The 26,706-nt window shown below is 33.5% G+C and overlaps 4 protein-coding genes across 5 annotated transcripts; 1 reads left to right on the forward strand and 3 right to left on the reverse strand.

Moving 5' to 3' along the window:
- Positions 1 to 710: 710 nt before the first annotated feature.
- Positions 711 to 4,891, reverse strand: LOC108989876 (metacaspase-1). Its single transcript, XM_018963642.2, has 5 exons — positions 4,373 to 4,891; positions 2,226 to 2,556; positions 1,507 to 1,627; positions 1,144 to 1,353; positions 711 to 836 (listed from the first exon to the last, which is right to left on the reverse strand). Exons 1-5 carry the CDS (start codon positions 4,743 to 4,745, stop codon positions 777 to 779), a joined length of 1,095 nt encoding a protein of 364 aa, XP_018819187.1. The 5' UTR covers positions 4,746 to 4,891; the 3' UTR covers positions 711 to 776.
- A 4,658-nt stretch (positions 4,892 to 9,549) lies between these two features.
- LOC108989886 (60S ribosomal protein L37a-1-like) lies at positions 9,550 to 11,862 on the forward strand. Its single transcript, XM_018963653.2, has 5 exons — positions 9,550 to 9,724; positions 10,633 to 10,672; positions 11,192 to 11,280; positions 11,417 to 11,499; positions 11,594 to 11,862. The coding sequence occupies exons 1-5, from the start codon at positions 9,722 to 9,724 to the stop codon at positions 11,655 to 11,657; spliced, it is 279 nt and encodes a 92-aa protein (XP_018819198.1). The 5' UTR covers positions 9,550 to 9,721; the 3' UTR covers positions 11,658 to 11,862.
- Positions 11,863 to 12,791: 929 nt separating this feature from the next.
- Positions 12,792 to 16,850, reverse strand: LOC108989895. Its single transcript, XM_018963663.2, has 3 exons — positions 15,471 to 16,850; positions 14,079 to 14,340; positions 12,792 to 13,464 (listed from the first exon to the last, which is right to left on the reverse strand). The coding sequence occupies exons 1-3, from the start codon at positions 16,571 to 16,573 to the stop codon at positions 13,285 to 13,287; spliced, it is 1,545 nt and encodes a 514-aa protein (XP_018819208.1). The 5' UTR covers positions 16,574 to 16,850; the 3' UTR covers positions 12,792 to 13,284.
- A 2,342-nt stretch (positions 16,851 to 19,192) lies between these two features.
- Positions 19,193 to 22,999, reverse strand: LOC108989904 (putative casein kinase II subunit beta-4). 2 transcript variants are annotated; one of them, XM_018963673.2, is made up of 5 exons: positions 22,338 to 22,999; positions 21,540 to 21,758; positions 21,099 to 21,208; positions 20,839 to 21,004; positions 19,193 to 19,734 (listed from the first exon to the last, which is right to left on the reverse strand). In XM_018963673.2, the coding sequence occupies exons 1-5, from the start codon at positions 22,588 to 22,590 to the stop codon at positions 19,604 to 19,606; spliced, it is 879 nt and encodes a 292-aa protein (XP_018819218.1). In that variant the 5' UTR covers positions 22,591 to 22,999; the 3' UTR covers positions 19,193 to 19,603. The 2 variants fall into 2 exon arrangements, with proteins under 2 accessions (XP_018819218.1, XP_018819224.1); XM_018963679.2 differs by having other exon boundaries at positions 21,099 to 21,193; positions 22,338 to 22,963.
- Between the last annotated feature and the right edge of the window lie 3,707 nt (positions 23,000 to 26,706).

Genomic DNA, 26,706 nt, shown 5'->3' on the forward strand with positions numbered 1-26,706 from the left:
ATAGAATCCAATTAGATGTATTGTGCATTCGTTTGTCCTGGCCTTAAGGAGGGTTCCTGATGCTGACTAAAGTTCCTCAAGATTCTCTTGGAGTGGCCAGATTTTTTAGTTCAATCAACTTCCACTCCAAGGAATCCTTATCTAACTTAGAAATTCCATCCGGATTGAAGACATTGCTTGGCAGAAATTCATTTGCAAAAGAGTTTTCTAGTACTTCAGCCCTTTCTTTGGGAGTTCCTGATTGTAAGTTTATACAATGGAAGGATCCATTTTCTTCTCTGTAGCCTGATGTTTAAGAAGACAAACGACAAGATGAAAGGCCAGATTCATGCTGGGGATGAACAGGTAGGACCAAGTGTGTTTTACATGATTGTTGCTTTGTTATAACAGTAGAATATGGGATTTTCTTGTAATCGTTGATTGTTACCACGGTTTTCTTCTGCCATAAGTGAGGATTATTAATAAATTATGATTTCGTCCTCTTAAAATAAATAAACAGTAGAATATGTAGCTATGAATAACTCTTGAACCCTTTAAATTGACAAAAAGTAGCCTTCCTCCATTTACAGCACTCATTACAGTCCGTCCATGAATATGGTAAAATACATGGGCGTGCACACGCACAAAGACATTGGTATATTAACTAAACCATCTCTGGTATGTACAAATACATGCACAAAGACCATTCATATCCAATGTTTCTTTAACGATAAAGAAAACCCTTTTCCTCAATATTATTGAAGACTAAATATAGTTCATAAAACAAATATTAAAAACTATAGGGAGAATTGTCTTGTATACACATCGAATGGTTGGCAGGCAGTCAACTGTGGTTCCTGTTAACAAATAAAAAACAAATAAATAACGTGCAGAAACAGTTTAACAACCTAATCCCATCACTTGCTTAAAAACAGGACTTTGGACATAATATGAAAATATATTTGTAGTGAAATGTGTCCAATCAGCTTCAATTTCTATGTGCGTTTGGAAACAACTAGCAACTGACTGGAAGGATCCGCTTTTAGTTCCCCATATATAAATTCCCAAGGCAGCATGCCGGGAATTCTAAAGTGGATATCAGAGGCAGAACTTTCAGTCATTCTGCAGCATTATGGATTAACCAACAATATAGCAAACACATACCTGTCTTAGCCCACCACTAGCACTGCCTCCTGTCAAAAGCATGCTGAGAAGAGATGTCACAGCACCACCACCCATGTCGTTACTACCTGTACTTCGAATTGCTGAACGCATTGAATTTAGTATTGCCCCATATGTATTCCCATGCCCACGCTCGATTGCTTGGATAAAGCAGAAAGTCATGGCACCTGTTGATGCGATCCTTGATAGAGCCTGTCCCCAACAAGCATCAGAATTACATAACATAATTTTTATTGTGGTTCTGTTGGTGTTCTTTACATTTATTATCATCGTCATCATGATGTCACTAAAACAAGTATAATTATAAACTGTACCAAAATATCTACTTAAGACTTCCAAACTTACAGATGTATCAGCCGAGGTCTGATCATCATCACAACCACTAAAGGAAATAACTTCTCCCCCACTCGTTCCTTTCCATACACCTGATCGGGGGCGATGATCCTCCCATATATATTGTCCGGTCCTAGTGCCAACAAGAAAAGAAAAATCACGGTGAAAAAAATTGGAATGCTGGGGACTTAATAAGAACTAATTGCAAAGGGGAATAACTTGGTCCCCAAGATACATTAGTATCATAATCTACGAGCACAAAAGCAAGAAAATTCGAGAAACAAACAGAACAGTAAATCTGCCCAAATCCCCCCCTCAAAAAAAAAAAAAAAACCAAAAGTAAATGTGAAGATAACAAATAACCTAAAGTTTGGGAAATGGTTACAAAAAAAAAAAAAGGCCGAGGAAAGAAAATCCAAAATTTTTTATACATAATATTTAGATCATACATGATACCCAAGCAAAATCAGATAACACAAACATACTGAACGAACAGCATATAAATATAAATATACATTCAATATTTCAAAAACCGTTCAGGGTGCAAAGAAGTGACCGGTAAAATATATCACAATAAAAACTGGACGGCCCTCTCATTAGAAGTTTAAGATTTTGAAACATTTTTTGGTCTTCCCACAAAACATATCCCCATATGTTTTGTGATAAGCAACATTACCATACGTATAGGCTGTAAATATTTGAAACTGTAAATATTTGAAACAGAAACCAACCTGTTCATCCGGCAAAGGAATGGCAAATCTAGTACAGTGCCGCTATGGCAAGAATCTATTATTGCATGAAGCTTAACACCATGAGGAAGAGGTTTAACAATTGTTGCATTGATTTCATCATCAACAATCATACCCTGAGTTTTGAAGTCCAAGGGGCATAGAGTTTCATCATATCCGTCAACTTCATCACCATTATAGTTCCTCTGTCGTGAACCATGACCAGAATAGTGAAACAGCAGGGAATCTCCTGGTTGACAACCTTGTACAAGCCAATATAATGCCATTCTAATATTGTATTTTGTTGGGGTTTTGTATGGATCAGTTTCTTCTTCTGCATTTTATATTTCAGGTAAGAATGTTCACAAAAAAAATTTTAGAATAAAGAACAAAAATGCTTTGCTGAATGGATCCGGAATGAAAATAATAATCAGAGACATAAAAAGATTATGTAGCTGTTAGAGGCAATAGGCATGCTTCATTCCATGATTTCTAGACATTTCTTCAATGAAATCTTTCGCATTGATTTCTCAATACATAGTTCGCTTCTTCCTCATTTGATTGCCAAGAAAATTTGAAATAAAGCCATTGAAAAACCTTTTTTGTCTCTTAGTTTCACAACTAGACATGACACTAGCAATTAGTTTAACTCATACAATTTTCATCTAAAATGAATATTGCACAAACTCAACCTGGAAAGTAACACCTTCACATGGCAAATTAAATGCATGCCCTCCTGCGTAATATTAATATGTTAAGTGAGACCAGGTGATGACTTGTACTAAGTATTGATAGAGCTGCCTTGGATTGCCTCTATGAGATTGAACCGGTTATTTGTATCACTATGTAGGGTGTTGTCCCATGGGTCTCATAAAGTTAGCATGCAAAACATCTGCGATTGATGGCAGAAGTGAACTATATATTGAGTAGGAACATAAAGTTAGGATAAATAGTTTGCTTCTGCTTCATTTAAAAAATCAGCTTGATAACATTTTTCTTGTGGTGTTGTATTTACTTTCACTGATTTTGGTGTTTATGTTTTAAAACTATGTAAGTACAACAAGGATGAGTCTGCAGGCCAAAGTAAGTTAGGAGATCTTGACATAGTAAAGAATTGAATAATAAGTGTTTCAGATTGGCACATGGGCTATAACAATTTCGTTAGGTTTATTTTATGACAATATGATTTTCCATAGTTTTGATATGTTGGATTAGTTATATTTATTAGTTTGGGGTTTACTAAAGTGCTTAGTATAAATGAAGTATTGATGTTTACAGAACTCTTAACACCTGGTGTAATGGATTGTAAGAACGCAGTATTCCATGGGACGGAGGTGTTAAAGAAGCAGGTTGCTTTTGGGTTTTCTCCTAAGGCCACACTAAACGAAAAACCCATACACACACTCCATGCACCATTATCCAAAGGGGTAATCCATCAAATTAGCAGTGTTTAATAACTATATAACAGTATTTAGTTCAATACTCCCTTGCATATAAAATATTCACCTCTACCATACTGTCGATAGCTACTTATATGCACCTAACAGTTCTCTCATTAATCCCATTCATGGAAGGAACAGATCAAGCCTAATATCTCATTTCCAGAGCAAGAAAACCTATTTTTTAATATCACTCGAGAACTTTTTTCATTCCCACCACCATCTAAAAATGGCTGCAAATTAGGCAAATAAACAGAGATGTACCATTTGTATAAACTATCATCTGAAATTTTAAAAGCCATAACTCGCAGTCGCAGCTCTCGTTAAAACTTGCATCAAAAGCTGATATATCATACGAAAAGTTCCTTGACTTTGTAGGTGAAAACTTTTGCTTGTCCGGCACATGTAAAAGAAAGTTCCATTAAATGGCATTTTGCTGATCTAAAAAGCATCCAAACGACCCTACTAAGTTGACCAGGATCTCAAAGGAATCGAAAACCCAGATATCAGAATTGGAGTTCTCAGCAATAACCGTAACAACACAAAGAAACATGCTAGAACATAAACAACCAAATTTGTACATATTCAAGGAGATCATGAAGACAACACAAGAGAATTTGTTTAAAACCCAGAACCTAAAGCAACGAAATTTATGAATTCATATGCAGTCAATACACATACACAGACAAATAGAAACATACATATACATACCGGTGAGCATGATAATGGAGTCCTGGGGGAACTGGAACTTGTTGATAAGGAGATAGCGCATGCACTTGGCGTCGTTGATGCACCCTTTGAGCTCGTGCGTCGTGTACCTGTACGATATCCCGCATATAACCGCCCTCTTCCTCCCGTGCGCGTTTGGAATCGGGCCCGGGGGCGCCTGGCCGTAGGGCGAAGGAACAGGAGGCGGCGGCTGGGAAGCGGAGGGGAGGGGCGGAGTGTGGGACGAAGGAGGCGGCACTGCGCGGGGATCGGCCACGTGGGTGACAGCCTGGCAGATGGCGCAGCGGATGGATCGGGCGCCCGGCGGAAGCTGGAGAGGGGTGCGGCAGCTGGAACAGTTTATCAGCATAAACATGGTCGATTTCGCAAACTTCAAGGAAGTTTTGTTTCAATTCAAGGCCAGAAATTTTTGGTCTGGAATTGATTTGATAATAATTGAGTCATCCTAATAATTTCTACAATCTTCTACCACCGAACCCTACAAATCTTTTTTTTTTTTTTTTCTTTCTTTCACTATTTTTTTAAGCAGTTTAAATATTTTTTTAAAATAAAAAAAAATCACATATTCATTTAAAAATATTTACTTAAACATTAAATAAATAAAAAATTTTAAAGTTTCGATAAAAAATTTCAGTAGTTTTTTCTGTGGACATAATATTTTTCTTTTTACAAAGAGTAATTCATCATTTCATCGTATATATAATTAGAAATTATTTATTATATTTTATTTATAAATCTATCATATAATAATATTATTTTGATGAGATGAGAATATAAAAAAAATGACAAATAAATTTTTCTTATAACAAATAGTTATGATTTCATTAGCTTTAAAAGTTAAAAATGGTTTAACTTAGCTTAAAATTCGGATAAAATTCACGCACTCTCTTTTAAAAATATAATTGAATCTATTATTAAAAAATAATTTTTTTTATCTCAAATTTTTTTTATCTTTTTTAAAAAATGTGCATAATTTACACATAAATATTAATTCTCATCAACTTAAAAACAGATAATATGAAAATATAGAAATAAAAAAAATGAAAATATAAATAATAATTTAAGAATAAAATAATTTATTTTTAATTAATTTCATCAACAAATCAGATGTGAAGATAAGGCACGTTGGTCCAATGCAATTAAGTTTATTATATACATATATATATATATCTACTATATATATAAATGTTGGATGAACAGTATGCCACTCAGACCTTAGAAGAATGACCAGTAACAACAAAAAAAAGTTCAAAAAAAATGCATTCAGATCTGCTCAGATCTGTAAGGAATGAACACGGTTTCTGCATTCGCCTACACGGGAATAAAACAAGAATATCCACATCTCTAAAAAAAAAAAAAAAAAAAAAACTGATAGGAAAGTACAACAAAATTAGTGAAAGAAAAACAAAAAATAAAGATCAACCGAAAAGAAAAAAAAAAAATAAGAATACTGGTTACGTTTGGGTAGTGAGAATATTTGAAAAGTTTTGAGAATATTTGTGAATAGTTATGAGTAAATACTGGAGTGAGTTTGTGGGTCCCATTGAGAACATTTTGAATTGTTTGGATATGTGAAGTATGTTGAGTTGTTATCTTTTGAATAGGTAGTTGAAAAATGTGTGGGTCTCATAAATATTATAGTAATTTTATTTTTAATAATATATATTATAATGATTTTATTTTTAATTTATATATAATATTGATAAATATTATAATGATTTTATTTTTATATATATAATAGTGATATATATATTATAGTGATTTTATTTTTTATTTATATATTATAGTGATTTTATTTTTTATTTATATTTAAAAGTGATAAATATTATTGATTTTATTTTTTATTTTTATTTAATAGTGATAAATATTATAGTGATTTTATTTTTTATTTATATATAATAGTGATAAATATTATAATGATTTTATTTATATATATATAATAATGATATATATATTATAGTGATTTTATTTAATAGTGATAAATATTATAGTGATTTTATTTTTTATTTATATTTAATGGTGATAAATATTATTGATTTTATTTTTTATTTATATTTAATAGTGATAAATATTATAGTGATTTTATTTTTTATTTATATATAATAGTAATAAATATTATAATGATTTTATTTTTTATTTATATATAATATAAAGAAATATTATAGTGAAATTATTTTTTATTTATATATAATAGTGATAAATATTATAGTGATTTTATTTTTATTTATATATAATAGTGATAAATCTTATAGAATGTTTGTGAATAGTTATGAGTAGAGATTGAAGTAGGTTTTTGGGTCCCATTAAGAATATTTTAAATTATTTGGCATGTAGAGTATTTTCAATAATACGAAAATATTTAAAAAGTGTTGAAGTATGCTGGCTACTCAAACGTAGCCTAAGATCTGAACACGATCTATTCAAATATATGAATATTTGTTCAGATCTATAAGAAAAAAAAAATAACAGCAGAAATAAAAACGAGTTAAAAAAAATGTACATCAACTCATAAGAAATGAACAACATTCCCTACAGATCACGATGGAAGAAAAAATATAGACAACCGTGAACAAGTGTAACCAAATGTGAGGAACCGTGAAAAAACCCAATGAGATAGGGTCATTGTTGCGAAAAATATATAAAGACATCAAGAAATGAGAGCTTCATAGAATTAGTATTGGCCTATATATATATATGCATATGTAAAATTATCTCTTTTACATATCATTTTGTTATTTAAGTAAAATTCTCATATTGACTTATACATATTTGAGATATAATAATAATAAATATTATTATTTTGTTATTATTAACTTTTTGCTAAAATCAATTTTTTTATATATATTTTGCAATTAGCATCAACTACATACATTTGACATTAATAATACAAATGTAATAATAAAAAATATAATTTTTTTAATATATTATATTAAAAATATGATAAAATGAAAAAATATATAATATATTATAATAATAAAATAAATGTGCAAGTGAAAGTTTGTTGTGTTGTCGAATGAGGGAAAAAATGAAATAATTGTGAGAGAGAGTGGGAGGAGAGATAAATAATGATTAAAATATGTTTTGGAGAGTGAACAGTAGTTATGCAAATAACTAGCTAAATATTTAGATATGCATAAGTCAATATAGAAGATTTTAAAATCATATTATGTAAATATGACTTTACATATATATAGGTATAGATTAATGTGGATGCTCTCAATGTGAAAAGTGAGAGTGAATTTGAGGGAGGTAGATAGAGAGAGAGAGATGAGAAAGTCATAGAGAGCTTCGAGATAACATCGGGGAGAGAGAGGAAGAAGATGAAATGAGAAAGAAGAATGTGGAAGATTTTAGGCTAATTCTTTGAAAAAATAAAAATAAATCAGATTTTTCAATGTACCCCCATTTTTGTTGTTATTAAAAGAAATTTTAAAATTTTTAGTTGAAAGGAATAATAAATTTTTATAAAATTGTTTACAAATTAATAATTTAAAAATTAGTTGTCTACTTTCTGGTATTAATCATAAAGTAATGTTACTCATCATTTCAACTTTTATTATCATTCTATTATCCTATGATATGGCATTAAGTGAATATAAAATATTTATTATATTTTATTTGTAAACCTATCATCTAATATTACATCATAAATTAATTAGAGGAAGATAAAAATTGGGATGAATAATAGATTTTTTCTTAATTATGTCTGCTACAATATTATCTTCTGTTCAATTTACAATTTTATAAATGTTTGTCTTATGTATTATGTATGTTGTCATTCTTAATATTTTATTATAGCGTCACTCAATAAATAAAATTATAATCTTATTATATTTTATTTATTTATATTTTCTTTGTCATGATCAGCTCGTTTTGTTGTTATTTTGGTCCGCGACATTTCACTACCTATTATTTAGATTAGTTAACTAATATCCCGTTTAGAGATTTTTTTTGAAATAAATGTTTCTTTTTCTTGCTTTAAATATAAATAATTACTATATCGTCTATATTTATATTCTTGATATATTATTATTTAATTTTTAAATTTGTCTGTTATATTCGTGCAACATTAGTAATTTGCCGTAAGAAATGACAATCGGTTAAACGATATTATTAGAAAGAAAAATTTATACATAAATTTTACAAATATCATCGTTATTAACTCTTATATAAATTTTCTTATAAAATTTTTTTAAAATTTAAACAAAAAACCTGAAAGAGAAATTGATATACTCTTCAGTTGAAAGAGAAAAAATAATACATTTATCAGAAGAAATTACTAGATATGTTTGATATAATATTATTTGATATAATTTAATAATAAATAAATTATTTTCGACACCTCATATCAATTAATAAATATCAATTTATATATTGGTAACAAATTTGATATTAATAACAATGTTAATGTCGTTAATAGTAAGATAACTTATAATTAAAAAAATTAATAATTTTATTATTATGATTATAAAATTTCGTGCAAGATTTCATACCGAATAATAAATATTAATTTATATATTAGTAATAAATTTAATAATAACAATAGTATTAATGTTGTTATTGGTAACATTACTTATAATTAAAAAAACAAATTTATTTATTATTGCGATTATAAACTTCCATAAAATAAGAAGATATTTTTCCTAATAACTTAGGTAGCCTATTTCCAAAGTGTATTTTATTAAAAAATTAGATAAACTCACATATCTATTAAATCACTTAATTCGTTTGATATAGTTTTATATAATATAATTTCTTGATAAAGAAGTTTGATAATTAAAAATATATTATTTATATTGATTAATATAAGAAAACGATATATGAAGACATGAAGAAGAAAACAAAAAAAATTTCAGACCTAAAAAAATTCAGATAATTCGACTCTACGTAACCTCACTTGCTGTTTATTTCTTATATTTTCACTGTTCTTTTATTTATCCTCTATTTTTTGGTATGTTCTTATCTTTCTCATCTGATAAATGTTTATCTATTCTGATTTAAATATAATTATTTCTCATGTTAATTTTTTATTATATATTAATGTATATTTATATGTTTTATTTTATACATAATTGTGACTTGGTTCTTATAATCCGAAACGCATAAACCCGTTATGAAGAGCATATGTTTCAGATATGGGCCTCGACATATTCATAAGCCAAAATTTTGAAAGGCCTCAAAACCAATCCCACGGTCCATAATCCGAAACGCATAAACCCTAGGGTATCGGCTTATATAAGCAATCAACGAAACGAGGACTCTTCGATTGGCCTCTCGCTCAGGAACACTTCAGTCTCGGCGGGTTTCCTAGGGTTTTCTGCTTATCCAAAAATGGTACTCTCTCCTTCCTTCGTCGACTCTTATATCGGAGTTTGATATGCGTTATTTTTGCACATCAATATGTATACTTTTGTGGAAATTGATCTGATTTATAGTTTTTGCGATCGAGAATACTGTTAACTCAGTGCGCATAACAGGTCTGGTTTAGAAAGCCATGGAAACCTCTACGGAGATAATAAAGATGAAAAGTCTAGATTTCTCGCTGTGTTATTAGCTGTGGTTGAATTTGAATATGATGGTTATTTCTGTTTTGAGTATTGTATTGTTCTAGATCCGATAAATCGGCTTAAGGAGGTAAGTCGATGTAGATATGGTGTAGTTGAGTCGGGTCTTAAGGCAATGGAGGAGTTTACTAGCTCGTTTATATTTGGCTTTAAGCTTTCGGTTTCTAGTATTTGAGGTTCAGTTGGGTGAGTAATAGTCCTAGAAAATGCAGCCTAGTATAGCTTTAAATATTGGTATAGATTGTTGGTTTTTTTTTTCTTTTCATGAGATGATAGTTTTGGTTTAGATGGTTTGATATTCCCCTATATTTATTTTTTGTGAGGGTGGTCCTGTATGTAATGTTGTATGGCATTTTTAACGTCATTAAGCCTTAGTAGGTGGTAGGTAATTATTGCGATGCCTATTGGGATGATATGTGTGGGTTGTGTGCCTCAAGCTCTTCGGTGCTGGTTTTTGCAACTCGTAAATTTATTCTTTAAATTTCTAAGTTGCATCTTGTGCATTTTTTTTATGTTTCTTTGAGCTTTGATTCTCTTATATTTGGTTTGATTCTGTAGGCTGGCACTCAATGAGTTTCCTGTTGGTATTAATATTGTTTTTGAAAACTTCCATTTCTGTAATTTTATAGTCATGGGTGGTGCCTTAATTTACATTTCTATCTTTTTGATGGTATGCAGACTAAGAGAACCAAGAAGGCCGGTATCGTTGGGAAGTATGGTAAGTTCTATAGGCTTATTTTTCCCTTGATAGGAATTTGTATTATTAAGCTTAATTGGACGATGTGCTCCATTTTTTTTTTATCTATTCTACATGGTTAGAAAGATAGTATATTAAAGAAGAAAGGAATTAGAACTTGTAGTTATGTGATGTGATGGCCATTTTCCTCATCTAAGATTCTGGGTTGTCGTAAATTTGAGACTTTAATAGTCTGGATTACTCTTTAGATCTTTATTATGATGCTGGTTTTGGATATTATGGACTGGAAGTAATTAGATTTTTCTGTGCTGTATCATAGATCATTGTGTTTGGATTAGTAGGAGGAATGTATTTCAGATTGAGCTGCATAGCCTTTTTTTTTTTTTTCCTATCTGCAACAACAATTCAGCACCTATTTTAACCCATGTTCCTCCAGTTATCTCTGTTACACTGTTTGTTACCTGTGTTTTTTGGTTGGGAATGTATGCTGCATGTTTGTGCCTAAGCAAGGTGGTGATACTTGTCCTATTATATTTTCAGGCACTCGATATGGTGCTAGTCTGAGGAAGCAGATTAAGAAGATGGAAGTCAGCCAACATAGCAAATTCTTCTGCGAATTTTGCGGGAAGGTCTCTTTCTTTATTCTCTAGTCTTATCATTTAGTGACCAATCTGAGGCTTCTGTCTGTTTCTACATGAAACTTCACTGGGGTTCAGCATATGTTGGCTTTGGATCATGCAATAATAGTAATGGTGTATTTTGCAGTTTGCGGTGAAGAGGAAGGCTGTGGGAATCTGGGGTTGCAAGGATTGTGGAAAAGTGAAAGCAGGAGGTGCATACACATTGAAGTAAGGATTTTCCTAACGTTCTACTTTGTTAGTCGTATACCTATATTTTTGTAGTTGAAGGTTCTAATTGCTGTTTGCTGCTCGAATTTGACAGTACTGCTAGTGCTGTGACTGTTAGGAGCACCATTAGGAGGCTGAGGGAGCAGACTGAGAGCTGAAATTGCATTCACATGTTTTTGTCTTTAATTTTGACATTATCAATCAGAATGTAGTTCTTGAGAGATGTTTAAACTAAACAAAAATGGAGTTATCTTTTTTGTTTTTATATTTGTTTCAATCAATGCCTTGGATGCAGACTATAAGCACAGATTCAGCTGGCTATTCGGTTATCATTTATTTAGAAATTGCATATTTTTTTCGTTTTGTTTTTCTGGCTGGTATTGCATGACATATAAAAATGAGGTTGATCTGAGATTCCAATTTTCTGTCTTCTAAATGAAAACATAGGCACTTCTTCGCTGAATTGGCCTTTTACCACTTCTCAGTGTGCCTCAATTACGCTATCTTCGTCTTCACTTACCCACCACTATTTCTTGTTGCTACTATTTTCTTACGATAACATAATTTGCTATTTTCGAGAGCTTGATGTCTAAATTTGCAAGATGTTTTCAAATAAATTTCCCGGTTGATTCAATTCTTTTTTAATGAATGTGATGGAATGCATACGCTTGTACAATCATAATAACCAGACGTTGCAAAAAGGACCATAAAAAGTCCTTTTAGCCAACTGCTTGCTTCAACGCCTAATTTTAGCATATAAATGCAGACCAACGACTGCAACACCTTCCTATATTTGTGCTCTTTAAAGCAACAACAAATTCAATTAGAAATTCACGCTGAACCTCTTCAAGAAACTTGGATAACTCCACAAAGTGACAAGCATCCGATACATAAAATCATCTCATCATTATAATTTTTTTAAATTCTCATACAAAATATAATAAATAATTTAATTTTTCAAATTCTAAAATAAAAATTATATTCTAATAATATTTTATTCAACTTTCAATAAAACATTTCATTTCGTCTGAACTGCGTAACCAAACGAGACACATTGAACAGATATCAGATTTCCTAGCCATCCTCTCCATTTCACTTACCTTAATTTTTATGATAGATCATTTGATTAATTATATTTCGCTTATTATATCACTTAGAAAAATAAAAAAAGGTAATAATTGAAATGGGGAGAAAACCCTTAGCGGCCACAACAGCACTTTTGAGTTGTCACCTCGTGTCTTTATTATTAGAATGAGGAACATCACTTTAGTATTATGAAACAAAGGCTCGGATAAGGTTTACCAAGACACCAACAAGTACCAGTTAGCAAAAATGGAAAATTAGAGAGCAGTAGATTTGTTACATCTATTGTTAACCCCTCCACATACCAAAACCGACTCAAATACTACATTGGCTGGGTTGAGGTTTTACCTCGGCACCGGCACCGGCCTTGGCCTTTATATTACATCTACCTCATCTTTACAAAAATGGTAGTGAGATTGAAAAGCAAAAAATTAGTTGAATATTTGATATGGAATTTCTCATCATCAACCCTCTCTCTACACAATCTTGAAGCAGTATAGCTGACCATTCCACTCCTCTTCAGATATCTTCCTCTCTACTCGCAGGTTCCAAAAGGAACCATAAAATGAATCCTCCCAAAGCAAAAGGCCGAAGGGAAGATGACAAGATAAAATGCAAATCTGCTCAGTGAGGAAAACAAGATAAGCCATTGTCCTGACGCTGCTGTCACCTCATTAAAGGAGCAAGCTGCAGTTAGGAGTCTCAAATGATTGGAATTGGGATATTCTCATTGTTACTATTACGGTGTATTTGTTTTTGTGCAGCCTTAACTGCAGCTACTCTAGCTGCATTGGCTGCCCTATTGGCTGCTGCTACTGCCCTGTTGACTCTTTCATCTACCTTGGCCACATCATAGGCTTTCTCTGCTGCTCGCCGAGCTTCCTGATTGTAAACCAGAATAGCAGAACCAATCAGGAAAAATCCCTAACAAGTTACATAAATTACTAAATCAACTGTCCAAAGTTTTATTCTGTTTCTCCCTCCTGGTTCTCATGCATGTACTGATAAATATGTAGAGTTATACAACACTATATTTGTGTTGCATTCACCAGTAACACGTTTTACATAGAACAGGCAAAAAGATGTTTGGGGATTTAAAGTATTACGTGATGATACGTAGAGAATTGGATAATGAATAAAGATCTTGCATCAAGCAAACAAATGCAGGCACAAAGTAGTTTTATTTAAATGAGCTTGAGGTAAAATATCTTCCAATGGGAAAGTGCTAATAATGTGTATGAAAAACTGGACATACATGCCTGCAGTTTTTTTTTAATATATAAGTATATATGCCTGGCAATTACATCTACAGTAAATATAAAACAAACCATACATTTGGAAAATTCAAGACGAAACAATTCTTTTCGTGCAATATATAACAGCCAGGGAGAAGATAGGATAATCCAGATTATGATCGCAAAACCATAACACATGTACGCATCAACTGTTGTTAAGATATTTGGAGCTTTACAGTATTAATGTAGGAATTAGAGTACCTGCACTGCATTGAGTATTTTGGAATGATAGACAGCAACAGGAGATACAGGGGCAGTAGTGTTCTGTGTGCTTGGAATGTCAAGAATGCCATTCTGCCAGTGACCAGATTGTGTTTCACCATTTCTGAATGTGTACATTCCAAGCCCTTGCCTTCTACCTTCATGCCAGGCTCCCTCATATTGATGTCCATTTGCAAAAGAATAGACCCCAAAACCATGCATCTTGTCCGCAAAATATTCTCCAGCGTATGTGTCCCCATTTCTAAACAAATAAAAATACACGAGTTTGAACAAAGTATAGGATCAAAACTTCAAATATAAAAAATTTCAGTTTTGTTTTTTCTTTTACGCCATCAGGGTGGGGGGTGTTGGGCATGGTACTTGATAATGCTGCCATAGATATATGAACAGATGCATAATCAACAATGAAACTTACTAATTGATACTCAGGATGGAAAGATAGATTAGGAGATCCTTCTGAATTCATGAAGAAATGAAACTTGATGTGCAGGTGTGTGAATGTGCTTTAGTATAGACATGGGAGAGAGAGGTGGGAGGGAGAGGGGGATAGGCATTCCACCTATTGAGTAAGAACTAAGTTGGTGTGTGGGTCTAAAACGACTGAGAGATAACATTCAGGAGCTATTTAACTTTGAGAATACACACCTAAGATTGAAAAAAAATCCACAGGAAAACGGAGTGGGGAACAAGCAAAGAAATAAGGATAATATTTAATTATTAAAGAAACAATGAATAGAATAGAAGGCGATACTTATTTACTAAAGGTAGATCTTCATACACGATAGTACCATCATTGGTTCACCATTACAGCTTTAACTAGTTATAGCTGCTTTGATAAGCAGATCTTTATAAATCCAGTTAAAGGCACAGCATTAAAAGTAAAACATAATTAACTTTAAACCAGTCATTAGAGGAAGAGATAATGCTGACACCCTTGTGCCTTAAAGATTACAGCTTTGAGCAATAAAATAACTAATACTCAAGCACTAAAAGAACAGGCCAAATTACTGCGATACCATATATATCATCCAGAATTTCTATATTTTCTGCCTATAAAAAATAATATTCTCTCTAATCCAGAAGGAGCCAACAGAAATCATGACCGATTAGGTTCATCAATCTCTAACTTAAAAGAATCTACTACAACATAATGCTAAAAAATCTAAACCTAATCTCAATCATCTAAACGAATTCAAATACATAATAAGCAAGCAATACAACTACACAAACAAGAATTAGCAACGAAAGATCAATCAAAAATCAAACACACCCAAGAGCTATCATAAAATTTAACATCGGGTGGCACAAGAATCCATTCTTCAATCATTGATAACCAAACCAAAAAAGAAAATTGACGATTCTTTTCCGGACCTGAAATGGTAGTGACCAAGGCCGTGCTTGACGCCCCATTTGAACTCCCCGACATAACGACTCCCATCCTCGCAGGTATGCACTCCACACCCATGACTCTGTCCATTAGCCCATTCCCCGGCATAAACATCACCGGTATAAAACCGATACACCCCAAAACCATTCCGAAGCCCCTGCCGATACTGCCCACGATAACGGCTTCCCCTGGCCCACGTCTCCACTCCATAGCCGTCATACTTGCCATCGATCCAGTCGCCCTCGTATCTTCCACTCATGTAATAGTAATACACTCCACTCCCCGAACACTTTCCTTTGTGAAACTCGCCCTCGTACACGTCACCGTTGCTATAGACCTGGACCCAACACCCCGAATTTGCTCTCTTTTCGGGTTTGGAACGCGACCCAATTGACCAAAACACCGGCAGAGGCGGCCGGGAGTTGGGCGAGCCGTTGGAGAGCTTAATCGGGAAGGACCGCGCGAGGAAGAGGCGTATGGAGGGGAGTCGAGGAAGCGCGAGGTTAAGCGAGAACAAGAGGGCGGCCGAGAAGGCGAAGGCGGAGAGGAAGTCGAGGAGGAAGGAGTGGCTCGGATGGGACACCAAGAAGTAGAAGAACGGGAGGGCGAGCAAGAGGATCAGCCGCAGATGGACCCGCAATCGTCGAAAGTGCTTGGCTTTGCGGAGAGCTCGATACAAAAACGTCTTGAAGGCGAGCGAGGCGGAGAAAAGGGAAGCGTTTTGGGGACTGAATTGCGGTGGGTGCGAGTGGAATTGGTAGATGGTGGGGGATTTGGAGAGGGATGAGTGAGCTTGGGTCAAAAGGGTCCGCTTGTAAGGGGTTGACGAAGAGGAAGAAGAAGGAGAAGGAGGGGTAATTGGGTCATTATGATGTAGCTGTTGGTGGGAGGCGGATTGAAAATGAAGAGAAGAAGAAAGGTAGGGATGAAGAGATTGTTCGGGGTAAGGGGAAAGTTGGGAATTGTAAGAATGTTTGTGGTGGATAGAGGAGGGAGGAGGAAAGACGAGAGGAGGGGTTGGATTGAAATCGGAAGAGACGCCGCTGCTTTCTTTTCCGATCTGAACTTCGGATTTCTTCTGATGCATTACATATATAGAAAAGAGAAAACTCCTCTTCTTTCCTTACTTCTCTGTGACTTGTTTCGCTTCTGATTAAACTCGAGAACTCTCTCTTTTTTTTCTCTGCGTGTTGGTTGTGTTGCTTTTATTTTTGAATGAATTCAAATGGGTTTGGCGTATTTTTCAATGGCAATCGCTTTAGGTGTTGGTGATGTTGTTTCTTTCAGAGAGAGAGAGAGAGAGAGCAGCGGCGTGTGCGTGAAAGTTTATGGTAGAGAGACTGAGAGAGAGAGAGAGAGAGTTTTTGAAAGAACGAAGAGATGTAGATCGGTTGGGAGGGGAGGACGTGGACTTGTGTATCCTCATGAATTTACTAACTACTTCCTTCCTATTTTTTCTCTCGTTTGAATAATAAAAATCTATTTTCTGACATAATATTATAATAATTATTATAAGAAAAATGATGTTTGCAAGCATTTATGATATTAAAATCCTTCAAAACCCAAGTTTGATGAGATACTTTCAGTTCCATTTGACATGAAATAGCATCTCAAAATATTTGTTAAGAAAAACAAAATGTGTGAATGGAAATTTTTTTGTATTTTTGAAAATTAAACATGTATTTAATGTTAGATTGTAAAGTGCTTATTAAAAAAAATTATAGTATGGAAGGTTGTCTTCGGCGGCGACAGGGCGGAAAATGACTCTAATGTTTAAGTTAGTAAATATTTCTAAAAAAAAAAAGAAGAAGAAGGAAAAAGAGAAAGCTAGAGTTTTAAGAAATTTTCAAAAAAGAATATGCCATTTTCACTTTATATTTTGGTATTTTGAAATTTACAGAACCATTAATCATTACTCGAAATTTAGGGAAATCCTCACAATACACCTTAAGGTTAGTTTGGATAGTAGAGTATTCTTATTACTATTTATTATTTTATTATTGTTTAATATTATTTTATTACGTTTTTACTACTATTAACAGAATATCTAAAATCACTTCATTACCCAAATATAACCTTAGTGTCATTTCAAAAATCAAGGGAAGTTAACTACACCCTATTAATAATAAATAACATTTCATGTGTCAAAGTTATAATATTCGTATTAATAAATATTATTTTTGGGCCTATAGAAAAATAACTAGAAATTTTTTAATTGCTTCTAAAATAAACAATTTTTTTTTCTTTTGATGTTAATGGATTTAAATATATGGTTTTAACTTTGAGTAGGTGTATATACATTGAATGATTGAAATGTTTGAAAATTGAAAATATAAACTTTCTGATACGCCATAGCTTTTGAATTGACATTCCATTCTCATTTTTCCAAAAAAGAAAAAGGTATCATTTTGGCTTTTCACAGTATTCACGTGCTATTGATTACATTTTGCAATAGCTTTAGCGAAGATAAAAGTTGGAAATGGAATGATTTTATTTATGAAACTTCTAAAATAAAAATGAATTTAAAAAAAATTTAAGATCACGAGTTAATTAAAAATAAAATAAAATAAAAGATTCACAACTTTATTCTCAACATTTTTTAAAATTCTAATTTTTCAGGCAATATTGGAATTTTTATCTATTTTTTCTCTTGCTATCTTTTGCTGGTTCTATGCATAGATCAGAAGCTTTTACGTTTTATACATGCAAAAAAGGCAAAATAATTTAGTAACCCAAGAAAAAAAAGGGGAGAAATAGTAACTTTGTAGACAGAAACTAAATAATCAGAGCATCACAAAATAGAAAAATGGTGTTTCACAAGTCTAATCTGCCTCAATGCTTCTGTTGTTGTTGTTGATGATGGAGATTGATTGCTTATCAATAAATGAGTAAGAACAAAAGAGACTCTCAAATAAGGAAGTTTCCGATATGATTATATATTGTTATATATGAATCTAATGGACAATGATAGCCATTGACAACTCTATTTTTGTTCTAATTATCATTATAATTATTATTTTGATAAGCTTAGTCCTTTGATTTTTCTGTACTCATGAAGAAAACAGTTCAACAAGGGCTGTCTTTTATTATTATTGTTGTTGTTGTATTTCCATTTTTTCTAGTTCTTCGTCTCATTCATTTGAATCCGAATATATATATATTTTTTAATTGAAAACGAACTAAATCATTAATAAAAAAAATTATTTTATTTATAAGTCAGTATATAAAACACACAATTCACGAACATGGCAGTGAAGTAGATTTTTCTATTGATAGGAAGTGTTCATCGCTTTCATTTTAGTTGGAAACTTGCCGCAGTCAAGTAGATCATCTTTTCACCCAACACAATCGAGTGCTGTATACTTTTTTCAAAAGAGCAATCCCTAACACTCTTTACACATGCCATGAATATGTTTGTTGCATAATGCATGCCAAACAAATTCTCATTATTTTATGCCTATAATAAACATGTATGGGATGATGGAAAGATGGGTCACATCTCTTAATAATTTGTAAGGGGAAGAGAATAAATGGGACATAGGATTAGGATTTGAATGGAATAAAGATCATATGTCCAGTTATATTAGTGCTTTGCAATTTTCTGATCGATCCATAGCCCAATGCATTAAATTGTATATAATGTTTTCAACTACATAGAGAAAAATACAGAAGTTTGCCAATGAATACTTTGAACATGATCATGACAGAAAAGAACCAGCCAATATCTTTCTTAAATACCATGATATATTGCTTTTGTCAAGCCCTTGGATTATCCCTAATGATTTTGAGATTTACAACTCTTGCATATTCTATACTCAACTGCAAAATCATAAAAAGCAACTCGGGCAAAGGAAACCGCAAAGCCCTCAGCCCAAGATAATGAGAGAAGCTTACAAAGGCTCTGCTAAATTCATGAAAATAAAAGAGTGGTTTTGCAGTGCTAATAGGCAAATTTCCACTTTAAACATTTTCATTGACAAATCAGTTGTAGTACTATTGCATTTCATCTTGCCTGTTAGAGCCACTCATATTTTAACATAAACATGAGGAAAGATGAGAACAGCCACAAATGGACAATTGGAGAATTCATCACAAATGGTAACTTCCACCTCTTATGTCACGGCTTGTGGAGCTTGAAGCCAAAAACTCTTGGAACATAGCTCTGTGTTGCCTTCTGTGGCTTTATGTGTCCATATGTCATTAAAAATAAGTGGGGAAACGTGGTTCCAAAATAAGCTCCATCGATATCTTTGATAATGTCAAGAAATTTTGAGATTGCAACTAAAGAAAACTTACAAAATTGAAACAAGTTCTATATTTAGCCACAGTACCACAACAGTCGAAACAAAGATTATTATTCATGGAAATCACAATCATGCATTAATAAACCAACAGTTCAAATGGACGCTCCAGATGTAGACATCAAGCCACAAGTAGCTTAAGAGTATTAACAAAGGCACAAAAAATAAAGTGAGAATTTAAACAATTAGCATTTCAGCAAATGATTACCTTCGCAAATTAGAACGATTTGAACTACCTCAGATTTCATGTATGGTTCTGGACTCAAGACTTACAAATGATTATCCTACTCTCAATCAACCTCACATAGATCCATAGTTGGACCTTGCCTAAGAACCCATTTACTAGCCACTACAAACCAATCTTGGATTTGGAATCAAGACGTTATGAAACTCAACCAAAAGCATCAAATGTTAGAAAAACGGTTGCTCAGCACCAGGGGAGGTGGCAGCATTAGGGTAACATTCAGGACAGCAAATGAGTTGATTTCGCTATAAGCCAGTCAGGCTAGGCTTATCTTGCTGCTTACCCCAGCTCACTCTTTTGTTAAGTGAGTGAAGCTCAAACAAACGGCCCAAACTCATTTTATAAACAAGTCAACAAGCAAAGCCAAAGATCCCTCAATTTCTGTCTTTTAAGTTCAGAAACCTTGTTATGTTTATTTAGAAGCCCCTCCTCCTCTGGGGTTGTTAGTCTTCTGCCTTGACTAATTTTTATCTATTCAATTAAAATTATCAGTTTTTTGAACAGTTAGATCAATGAAGAAGAAGAAGAAGAAGAAAAAGAAGACCCAAGAGACCCTACTAAACATTTTCTCATCAGTCAAATGGATTTGGATCCTCCAGAGCTCCTGCCTGAACTCTAGAGCCTAGAGTGGAAGAGAGATAGAAACACAAAGTCGTCCCACAGCAGCAAAAACTTTAGGGGATCTAAATCCAATCAAAATAATTTTGTTGAAGAAAAATATATCAGTGAGAATCAATGCTGAAGGAGATGTAGGATAGATGCAAATAATTTTCAAACCAAGTAAGAATTATTGCAACAGAAGGATACTGCCTTGGTACTTGGATCGAGGATAATAAATATCTTCACATTTGGGGCAGTAGATTTTTACGGTGCTTGAGCGAGGAATGTCAGACTGACCAACCGGGAGGCAGGGTTGCCCACAGCAGTAAACTCTAGGGCATCTTCCAAAATCATAGTTTTTGTACTTCTCCAACTGCAGAAGATTTAACAGTTATGCTTAAACAAAAAATTAATAAAAACAAGAACAGTAAACATAAACAAACAGCATAAGTTAACCTGAAGCTTACCATTGCAGCCATGCCCTTGCTCGTCAGTATATATCTAACATGTATAAGACCATACAGCATCTCCGCTGCTGACTCGACCAATTCATTTTGCTCTTCTGTAAACATGTCACCTGAGCAAGTCAACATCCGACCCATTAAAAAGGGCTTGATGGCTATTCTTCACATGCATCCACACACACACACACACACACACACACACACACAGACTACAAGGCTGAACCTAGGACCCAAGTTAGCCTGATAGTCAAATTAGTCACTTCTTGACATTGCATTTTAAGTTAACTCTTGATAATCATATGAGTCTTTTGCCCACAATCCTCCATACTAAGTTACGTTCTAAACTGAAATACAAGTTTCGCCAATGGGCAACATCACATTGAGTTTTGCCAAAAAAAAAATTATTAAAAATCCAAAATACAATTAGAATAGAAAATTTGTTACCATGAGAAGATTCAACGTCCAAAATCAGATCAAGTGCATAATCATAATATGGAACTTGACTGCTCAAGCCGCAAAGATTGAAATCATCTTGAACATATTCATCATCAACTTCACAGAAAAATTCATTTCCTCGCAAATTGCAAAACCATGAAATCCATGACGTATCATCTCCATCAGAACCACTAACATCCGATCCTTCACTGTCTGTTTCAGATTCCTCTGGAATCAATGCAAATAAGGCCACCATCAGCCAAAAAAAGAAAAACAAAGAAAGAAACGAGATAATTATAAAACTTTCAATCGATTGTATTGCAATAAATAAATAGCTATTCACACTCAATAGAATAAAACACTCATTTTTATTTGTTATAATATAATGCAACTAGAACTGCCAACAAAGACCAGAGAGGTGTCGTGAAGCTACAAAGAACAGTGTAAACTAATATCTAACACAATGATTTTGCTTCATAACAAATCCTAAACCGCAAAGTTGCTTCACCAAACTCAGATCCCATATCACAAAAGTGCTTCATCGATCATTCTAGTCCTACCCAGTACTCGCTATTTGCTTCAACTAACACATAATAAAAAAGAGGAAAAAAACCCACAAATGAACTGAAATTTACAGAACAGAAACTGAAACGGCAGAGAGTGAATAAACCCAGATCCCGCACAAAATCCACTTCTACAGCACAAACACAGTCCACTATTTAAACATAAAAAAACTAAAATTCACGTTACCCAAATTATAATACAACAAAATTGAAGAAAAAAACACAAAACCAGAGAATGGCCCACCATCAGAGCACTTGTTTTTGGCAAGCGAAGCGGGGCGAGAATCGCGATGATCAAGCTGCTGCGATTTACCGGTGGAAGTGGAGGGTACGGAGAGTCTCTCCTTGTCCTTACTGTTAAGACCACCCCTGGAAGTGGACGGGGACGATTTCTCTAGGTGCCTGTCCAGCGCATCGTTGATGCGCTTGCGATCCAACGGGCCTCCCACTATCTCCGATCTCGAAGACCCAACCCCACCTCCACGATCCCTATACATAATTTTTTCCAACTAACTTTCTCTCTTAAACGCAGGCCGAGATTCGAAAAAACCAAATATATCAAGCTATGCAGCCGTACATATCTCTGAGACCGTACATTAGAGGAAAAAAAAAACCCCTCTCGATTTGGACAAGAAAGGGAGAAATTAGGGTTTTTAAGCTCAAAGAATGGGGTTTTGGAGGGGGAAAAGAGATCGAAGATGGTAGGGCATGGATTCGAAGACGAAGAGGGAAAGGTTGGGGTTTGTCTGATCAGAAGGAGAGAGGGACGGAGAGAGCTAGGGTTTGTGATTGAGAGAGAAATGGGATGACATAGATGCAACCGAGCTCCCCTTAGGTTCCCTCTATCCCCTCTATCTCCCTTTGTTTTGTTCTCTCCTTTTAAGGGTTAAAATAAATTGAAAATTTCTACTTTTTAATTTTTAAGTTTTTTAAGTGATATATAGTATTTTTTCCGCTATACTTTTCTTCTCATTTTCTTATCTCATATATTTTAATTTTTTTATTTACTTAATAGTTAAATAAATAATTATTAATAATTTGATATTCTTTTATATTTTAAAATTTTTATAAATAATACAAAAATAAATAGATAAATTTGACCTAACAATCAATCGAAATGAAACTCTAAGCAGCAGAATAGTACCTTTTTTTAATATTATTTCATCTATATTTAAAAATAAAAATAAAACAAAAAAATTAAAGTATATTTTATTCTCCAAATATTCCGTTCAATTTCATAGACAATTGGCTATCGGTCATCTTTAGTCTGTGGTTTCGATATTTTAAGGTATATATTTATATTTATTTAAAAATGTCATGCTTTATATCATATATTTTAAATAATTTTCTATAGAAATAGAAATGATATTTCTTGAAAGAAATACTCTAATTATAAAATAATTTAATTCTAAACATATTATATAAATTTATATCCGTTTGTAAATTTATTTTTATAATATTATTTTATAAAAATATGTTAACTCAAAATATGTTATTTTATCAAGTTTAATTAAAATGAAAAAATCTAATATAAGATTGACATTGCCTATTTTAAAAGTAACAACAAGCATCCATATTCTTCTATTTCATTAGTAATAAAAAAGTAACTTATTTATCAATTTATCTATTTTTATGTCCTTATATAAAGAAAAATTATGAAAACTCTTTATTTATCTCTTCTTATGTTCTTATATAAAGAAAAAAATATTTCTAATTTTTATTTATATCTATCATCCAATGTTACATTAAAAATATTAAAAAATAAATCATATTAAAATGATTATAAATGATATTATTAAAGAAGAATTCGGTGATCTTTCTCAATAATGATTTTGATTTTTTCAAAATATGATTCTTCAAAGTGGAAATTGGACCCATTTATATAATAAAACGTCTATTTTCCCAAAAAAAAAATGAAATTTATAAAGGTAACCCTTTATTTAAAATCAAAATGGGCAATTTTATGGACTTAAAAAAATAAAATTCATTTTATGCGTAAGTGACAAAAAAATAAAATCAAAACAATAAATCTCATATCCAACAACTCATCGGTTCAAATCCGAACAAAGTCCAACCGGCTACTTCTCGGAGATTGAGGGCTCGCTTGCTTGAGGAGTGAGATGAGATGAGAATTTTTTAAATAGTAATAAGATAGTTTGTGAATAGTAATAAGATAGTGTAACAATACTAGAAAAATCAGGGTAGAATTTGTAGCACAACTCACTTAGAATGTGAGTAGCCTCCAGAAATTGAGAGAGATGAGAGGAAATTCTAGAAGGTTGATTCAAAATGATTCTCCAAATATCCCTTACAAGATGTTGCGATGGAAATTAAGTGGAACCTCTCTAATGGTTTCCACAGTACATTTAGCCAATAATTAGCCTTGCTAGCTACAGTACAAAATAAGAGTAAAATTGTCTTAACTATACTACTAATGGCCATGTAAGGCCTTCTAAAAATAAAAGACGTAACACAACAATTCTACTACTCTATTGGTCATGTGGCCCAAGCCTAACTCACGTCTGCATTCAATTATAATCTGAGCTCCTCCATGTCCTGGCCCATGAATGGCCCAATGCGTGTGACAAAACTCTCCCGTTAGAACACCTTGCCCACAAGATGTGGGTAGGCTTGCTTCAGTTGGTCGAAGGGCTCCCATGTCGCGTTCTTAGTCGTCTGCCCTTGCCATCTGATCAGAAGCTTCACCACTGATAAGTTCTTCGACTTCCTCGTTCTTTTTGCAATTGTCTCTTCTGGTTCTAATTTGATGGTTTCCTCGGTGTCTGTGGGTGGTAAGGTTGATTGAGCCACTGTGTTTTGCCCTAATTTCTTTTTGATTTGTGAGATGTGAAATATGGGATGTATGGAGGAAGAATGGGTGATTCTAGTTTGTAGGTTACCTCTCCAATTTTTTGTATGATCTGATATGGCCCATAAAATCTAAGGATAGCTTGAGACTTTAACGACTGGCCATCGAATGCTGCCTATAGGGTTGGAGTCTCAAATAGACCCATTCTCTCACTTCTAATTGTTATTCATTCCTTTTAAGGTCAGCATACTTCTTCATGCTATCTTGAGCCCTCTATAAATTTTGTTTTAGCAACTGTAGAATCTGATCCTTGTATCTCAATTCCTCCTCTATGGCCTCCACCTTAGTAGTTCCAGGGGTATAAGGTAGTAACTTCGGTGGGGCATAGCAGTATAAAACCTCAAAGGGGGTGAGGCGTGTTGAGGAATGGTAAGTGGTGTTATACCACCATTCTGCTAGGAAAATCCAATAGGCCCAAGTTTTGGGCTTATCATACACAAGGCATCATAGATAATTTTCTAAGCACTTGTTCACAGCCTCACTTTGACCATTAGTCTGTGGATGGTATGAAGTGCTTAATGCAATCTGGATGCCTTATATCCTGAAAAGCTCTTGCCAAAACAAACGGGTGAATACACTCCCTTTGTCTTAGACAATTGATTGAGGCATCCCATGCAACCTCAAAATCTGTTTAACAAAGAGCTGGGCCACATATTTGGCTGAGAAATGATGAGTGATATGAGTGAAGAGGGCATATTTAGTTAGATGATCCACCACTACCCACACACTATCAAACCCTTAAGATTTAGGCAACCCTTCTACAAAATTCATAGTGATGTGCAACCAAGGTTGAGAGGGAATTGAGAGGAGTTGTAACAGCCCACTAGGCTTAGCTTGATCTGCCTTCACCTTCTGTCACACTTTACAATTTCTGATAAAACCCCTTAGGTCAGTTCGCAATACAGGCCAATAGAACTCCTTCTTCACCCTATGAAGGGTTTTATCATACCTTGAGTGTCCCCCTAAAAGCCCATTGTGTAAGATTTGTAATAGCTTCTGTCGAGAGTCACCATGCTCAGCTACAAACAACCTGTTTTTGTAAAATAACAAACCCCATTTTTCTGAAAAAGTATGAGGCAACAGCCACATGGTAGACTGCTCTAGTAGTTTAATGGCATAAGGGTCTTGTTTGTATCATTCTTTGACCTCATTCCACTACTCATCTGTAGGAAAAGACAAAGCTGCAATACTCAGACCCACTTTAGTTTATGAGTTTCATCCCTTATAGATAAAGCATTAGTAGCACAATTATCTACCCTTTTTTTTATACTTCACCCTTACATCATAACCAAGTAGCTTAGATACCTATTTTTGTTGTAAGGATGTGCCCACCTTCTACTCATGCATAAACTTTAAACTTTGATGGTCTATCCTGACAGTAAACACATGTCCAATGAGATAGGGCCTCTACTTCTATAAGGCAACCACTAATGTGTAAAGTTTATTCTCATAAGTTGAGCAAGATAATATCCTCAATTTTAAAACCTAATTGAAATAGGCAATGTGCCTATTTTTGTGCATTAACACAGCTCCAATGGTCTTATTTGAGGCATCACACTCAATCACAAATGGTTGAGTAAGATCGGGCAGTGCTAGTACAAGGGGTTTTGAGATTGCCTCTTTTAGTTTAAGGAATGCTTCTTTTGATTATGGGGTCCACACAAACTGATTTTTCTTCAGTAACCCAATCAAGAGTCCATCAATACTCCCATAACCCTTGATGAATTTTCTGTAATACCCAGTA

Source organism: Juglans regia, chromosome 5 (genome assembly GCF_001411555.2).
Source record: "Juglans regia cultivar Chandler chromosome 5, Walnut 2.0, whole genome shotgun sequence".
Lineage (NCBI taxonomy): Eukaryota > Viridiplantae > Streptophyta > Magnoliopsida > Fagales > Juglandaceae > Juglans > Juglans regia.